The 6,276-nt window shown below is 40.7% G+C and overlaps 1 protein-coding gene across 1 annotated transcript; it reads right to left on the reverse strand.

Annotated features, from left to right (window-relative positions):
- Nucleotides 1–2,132: 2,132 nt before the first annotated feature.
- Nucleotides 2,133–3,398, reverse strand: LOC147894928 (GDSL esterase/lipase At2g36325-like). Its single transcript, XM_087384253.1, has 3 exons — nucleotides 3,026–3,398; nucleotides 2,591–2,856; nucleotides 2,133–2,468 (listed from the first exon to the last, which is right to left on the reverse strand). Exons 1-3 carry the CDS (start codon nucleotides 3,396–3,398, stop codon nucleotides 2,133–2,135), a joined length of 975 nt encoding a protein of 324 aa, XP_087240379.1.
- Between the last annotated feature and the right edge of the window lie 2,878 nt (nucleotides 3,399–6,276).

Raw genomic sequence — 6,276 nt, forward strand, 5'->3', positions numbered from 1 at the left:
CTCACTAGAACTGTTATGGCCCAATGAAAATATTGATGGAGTTTTTTTGGTAGATGTATCGATGGAAATACTGACACTTTATTTTGCATAGAAAAGTTTCTTTTAGTGTATTTTTCATCCAAATTTGCATTGAAAAGAAGCCAATACCTTGTATAGGCTACAAAAAATAGATATCTCTACTATGGGAGGGAGAGAGAAGTTATAGGATCATGGACATCGGATGTTGAAGCTATGCAAGATGGTCAATGTGCGACAACAAAATTAGACTTCCTTTTTTTCTTTTTCAAATCAATTTTTAAATTTTGATTTATCTAATTTTATTCTATAAAAAGTTAAATTAAAAGAAAAACTAGGATGCTGCTCTTTACCCTTGCCAATCGTCTTCCACCCACACACCATTCTATATTTATGACAAAGCATTTGCAACTGGTTGTTGATTGTTTTGGTGATTGCCTTAACATTATTCGTGCTGAGTTTGTCAAATAAGTTTTGGTGTTTCTCTTTAAGAGAATATGGATATTGTTGCATAGGCCTTCTAGATGAATTATAATGCGTACTTGTAGGACAAAAAACTACACACTATACTATTTTATGGTCACAATGGAAATGCTAACAATTTTAGAGTTCCACTTTGTGGGGCATATCTTGCCTTTTTCCTACATCTAGAAAAAGCTAGATTGAAACAGAGTTGATGTTGTCACTTGGATTCTAGCGGCTTTTGGCTTGAAGAAGATATGTGGTGAGGATCATCTTGGAGGGGCACATGACCTTCTACTTGGTCTTTAGAAATCATCACATGTCCACAATTATAGTGATAAGGTTTAGATCCACTTTGTGGATTCCATGGTATCGCGTTGCAAACTTGGGATCGAGGAGCTTACCACCTTAGGAAAGCATGCTTGAAATCTAGTGCGAGACTCAACCAAACATGGTATAAACTATGATGGCTTTTGGATGTATAGGGAAATTCGTCAGATCTATGTCCTTTGCTTATGTTGGAAAATGGTGGAAATGAATTAGTCATGTTTCCTCCTATTCTATAATTAAACCAAAAAATAGGGTTCTTTTTCATTCATTTCTTTAGAATGTTATGTAATTCTACAAGTTCTCACGCTTGCACAAAGAAAAGACACTAGGAATGAGGAATGTTTCATTTTAATGCTATTCTATCTATGACTCTCACATTGACTTCATGGGTTGTGCCTTTTGGTTTACTTAGCCTAGTTGCCTTTGTTGGATTGGCTTACAACATTTTCATAACAATACACATTTCAACAAAGCATTACAATACACATGGTAGTTCCAGCTATGGTCCTATATTTTGCTAATATAGTGGGCCAAATGGTATTGACACTAACAAGAGTGCACAAGTGTGCGTGGGGCACCACCTCTTAGTATATTGGAACATGCATATAGCTTATGTATATTCAAGCTATTTAACATACACATAAGCAACCTTATTTTTAAAAGCAATTACATGTGGAAATTTAAAAAAAAAAATGATCTCCATTATAATAAAGTTCATGCTAATAGGCATATATGATGGCTCTTTGATGGCTTAATATTATGTGATATCAAAGTCCAACCAAATTGAAATTTTGTACTATACTTGCTTGGGCAAAGGGATTCTAGCTGAGGGCACTTGCTAGTTCGTCCTTAAAGAAAGTCATCACAGCATTCCATGCTTTTGTTGATGGGTGAACGTTGTCCCACCAAAAGTTGGTACTTGCATCATTGCACACTGTGTACGTGGGGTTCCCAGATGCGTCATTGATTGCACAACCACCCTCATTGGATGTGGGGGCACAGCACGCCCGAAAGTTATCCTGGAAACCTGTCCACTATGCAATAGTCATAACACAAGATTGATCATCCCAAACAACCCATTGAACATGTGTAAATGTGATTGCAAAATGTAAAGTTATGTACTAGGTAAATTTTGTTATAACTCAATCTTGAGATTTTCTTTGTAGTTATGTACTAGGTAAATGTAAAGTTATGTACTAGATAAATTTTGTTGAAACCCAATCTTGAGATTTTCTTTATAGTTTGACTCAGGAAAGAGAGAAACTTGATTATATTGGTAGATTTATTGTGAAGAGAAAACTAGGTACAAGTCAAACTGCATGAGGTCATGATGAAGGTAAACAACTCTGCTCACCATACTGATTGGGATTGTCAAGTATGGTCAGGAAGGCACCATATTGGTCAAAGAAGACGATTCGAATGTCGCGTTGTAGTGAGATGTAGAGGTCTATACATGCCTTATAAAGGAGCTGATTATGATATATCACAATCTTATTAAGATCGTCATTACAGCCCGCATAATCTTTCCCCCACGTGATGAAAGGCAGGCAACCCATGGGCTCCAAATACGTCAATATAACCTTCCGGATGCCGATGTTATACATGGATGTAATATCGGCCATCATTTGATTGACCACCTTTGGCACAAGCTGGGCGAGACCCTAGACGATATGAAGCAAATTTGAGAGCTCAGTTATCTTGTTCGATGAGATGAACCAAATTGTCTATGCAATTGTTCTGATGTTAAAATAGCTAAAACAAAGTTGATCGAGTGTTTGCATACCTCTTCGGTTGCATTAGGACTCAAATAGTAGGCGGCATAGTCGTTACCACAAAGAACGTAAAGTGTGAGAGCAGCAGCCAGCTCGTCTGGCGTCCAGTTACTAGCGAGACTAGCAAACTGATTAACCTGAGTTGGTATGGTTGTGTATTCGGGGCCATACGTCTCGAAGACTCCGGCGCCTCCAAACGCAAAATTCATCCCCGTTTGCAGATTACCAGAATTCCAATTTCTGTAATTCACTGGCAGTCCAAGATTGGCATATGCAGCTGCACAGAATAGTGCATGTGGTCTTAGGAATCTGTTGTATCGTGTACCATTCCACAAGCTTCAGAATATGATGTGTGGAAATCTTGTATGCACAATCTCAAGCTTTAATCTAGGCTCCGTCAGGACAGTTGTAGAAAATAAGAATCATGAATGGATAGTTGCACTCACCCACGAAATCTGTTAAGACTCCTCCATCTGAATATCTGCCCGTTGGCTGTCCGGGATTAGTTTTACCATAAGGAGAGCGCCATGGTATATTGAGCACAGGGTCCTGAGGGTCTCGGTTGCCGATGTCTGCGTAAGAATCCCCGAAGACGAACATAGGCACGGCGAGTACCCCATCCAGATGATCTGCATTTTGAGAAAATGGAAGCGTCAAACGCTCGATGGGCTCACATATGGTAAGTTCCCATGTTAGAAGCGAAACTTTGTAGGAAGTGGAATCGTACAATGCACATGAACGGACACAACAAGGATAATGGTGAGGGAGTAGGTGAATAAGCCCACTGCAGCAATCATTTTCTTGGAGAGCTTCAATCATTTTCTTGGAGAGCTTATACAGAACCAATCTGCAAGTCTAACAGAGAAGAGGCAAGGCATCAACTGCGAATTGCATGCCGACAACCGAATTGCCAGCTACGAAGGATGTTTCGAGGGAGGGCGTGGAGTTCTATGAATCAATCCCGTCGCATCGCCATTCACGTTGTGAAAGATAAGGATGACCGTCGATCATTGCCACCTGCAAAGAGTACAGAGTATCAGCCTTGCAGACATATTTCGCAACGATAAAATCAAGGGCCAGTCCATAATCTTTTCCCTGCTTTGTTTTCTCTGTTATCCTTTATACTATGGAAACTAGGGTAGCTTTAGCAACGATGCAATTTTGGCAAAGTAGAAATTGCATTTTTTTACTTTAAAGTCTCCATTCAAGTCCAATGCAGAAGAGCCAATGGTTGACTTACTCTCTCTCTCTCTCTTCCCTTCTTTATCTCCTTAAGTCTTCTTACACACGATCTCCACCTTTTCTCCCACACCCTCAGTTCTCTCTCTCTCTCTCTCTCTCTCTCTCTCTCTCTCTCTTCCCTTTATCTCCTCTTCCTTCACACCATTTTCATTGGATTCCTTTTTGTTTACATTTTTTATCTTGGGCAGAGCTTATGAATGATTGAATATCATTCACCTTGTTCCATTGCAAACCCTTTATAATGTAGTGTCCCATCAAGGGCCGCGATCGACTGAATATTACTTCCACCGTCTAATTGCAGGGCTATTATTTTTGAGAAGATGAAGCTCATGCACCCGAACATCACATCAAAGCTGGTAGAATTGTGAATGTCTTTAGAAAATGAGTCTTAGGTCACCATCATAGGGAGAAGATGGAGGGAACACATGAAGAAACAGATGTGGCTTTCAGAAGATGACTCTCCTCCTGTGCACCCTCGACGACCGCAAAAGATCAAGGCCACCTTTTCTTGGAAAAGAAAATGGTGAGTGGCTTCGATGCTCCCTTGGTCTATGTATATGACCGCCTATGCTAGGCTGGCCTACCAACAAAGCTGGGTGTATGTGCCATCGCTCCTCCCCCCTCATCCTATTGAATTATCATGATCTTGGCTTTGATGACCAAGAAATTCTAGCTGATGTAATTGACTACCTACACTAGGTTAGGCTACCACAGCAAAATCCAGCTGTTGGATTGTGTGCTCTTAGCAGTGATAGGCACCCAGAGTCGCACAACTGACACAAGATCTTGGCTCCAATATCTAAGAAATTCTAGCATGGCAACCATCTAATTACACGTCATGGCTAGACAATGATGTAGATGACTGTCTATGCTAGGCTAGGCTACTGGCAAAATCCAGCTTGTGGATTGTGTGCTTTTAGTAGTGATAGGCACCGAGAGTTGCACAATTGACACAAGAAACGAAGGGGGAAAGAGTGGGAGGACGGCAAGTCTAGCTATATAAAGGCCTTAAGGGTAGAGAAACAATTGACCACACCCTGGAAAATTTCTCTCATACTCCCTTCCACGCTCTCTCCAAGCCCCCTTCTACCCCTATGATGAATCTTCTGCTGCAACCTCGATGCCCCTTCATAATGCCGCCCAAGTCATGGGATCCATTGCCATGACCAAGGGAGTTGCGGGATGGGGAGCCAAGGGAAACAGGTCATTATTGTTCCATTAGGCACTGGCAGAGAACTCAACTTGGTGAGGAGACTATCGTAATTGAGCACAACCTTTGGTACTGATGTGAAAATGGTTCTAATAACTAGCACAGTGCTTTAGAACTATGATAACTCCAATAACTAGCAGAGTGGTTACAAGGAAACTATACTAAATTGTAAATGTTACATTTTTCTTACCTTGGAACTAAAATAGCTCTAAGAAAGTGTGCGGTGGTTGAGAAATTGTTGCACAAGAAGTAATATGACCAAAATATCTCTAAAATAGAACTAAAATAGCTCCCACATCTAGCATGATGGTTGCGGATATGGACCTTGAGGGGTCCCGTTAGAGATTGACATGCCACGGTGGTCTTCATGCCAACATGGTGGTCTCTCCATGCCAACATCATTGCTTGAACCAACACGGTGGTCAGTGTAGCAAAAGATTGTGTTACGCAGCGATAGATGGCGAAGCTGCATGATGATAGGTGGTAAGGCAAAAGTTTTGTGCTCTTGTCAGGCCAACGTGGTTGTGCTCGAACTAGCATGGTGGTCAACGCAGCAAAATATTGTGTTGCACAGTGACAGATGGCGAAGCTGCGCAAGCAAACATGGTAAGGCAAAGGCTACGTGATGTAGTCAGGCTAGAGGCACAAAGCAACAGTCTCTGTGCTCATGAGTAAATGCATATAGTGCCATGTTTGACAATCCAAAGCATATCTAATGGGCATGATACTTTGAATGGGCCTCCAAAAAGGTTGAGTTGATAAAATCATGCCCATATAGTATGTGTGCATGCAAATAACACACCTCAAATATTATTTTTGGAAGTTGTGCATAACACTTGATGAAAAAAGGGGTTCATGGCAACTTTGACCATCGAAAGCATATATGATGGGCATGATAATTTGCTCAAACTTCCAAATAGGTTTTATTGAAGTGTGTGAAAAGTATCATGTCCATTGGGTATGAGAGCATTTGAATAACACACCTCAAATACTATTTTTTGGCAGTTGTGCATAACACTTGGTACAAAACATGGTTTGTGGCGAGTTTGACCATCCAAGCATATCTAATGGGAACAATATTTTACACGTGCCTCAAATTAAAAAGTGTGCAAAGCATCATCTCCATCGGGTATAAGCGCATTTGAATAACACACCATACTTTGCACACGTGTATGGTGTCTTATTTGAAAGCGCTCATACTTCATTATGGTGTATTATTCGCATGTGCTCATACTTGATCAGCAC

This window comes from Dipteris shenzhenensis, chromosome 13 (genome assembly GCF_047967505.1).
Source record: "Dipteris shenzhenensis isolate YYH24624 ecotype China chromosome 13, Dip_SZ_1.0, whole genome shotgun sequence".
Taxonomy (NCBI): domain Eukaryota; kingdom Viridiplantae; phylum Streptophyta; class Polypodiopsida; order Gleicheniales; family Dipteridaceae; genus Dipteris; species Dipteris shenzhenensis.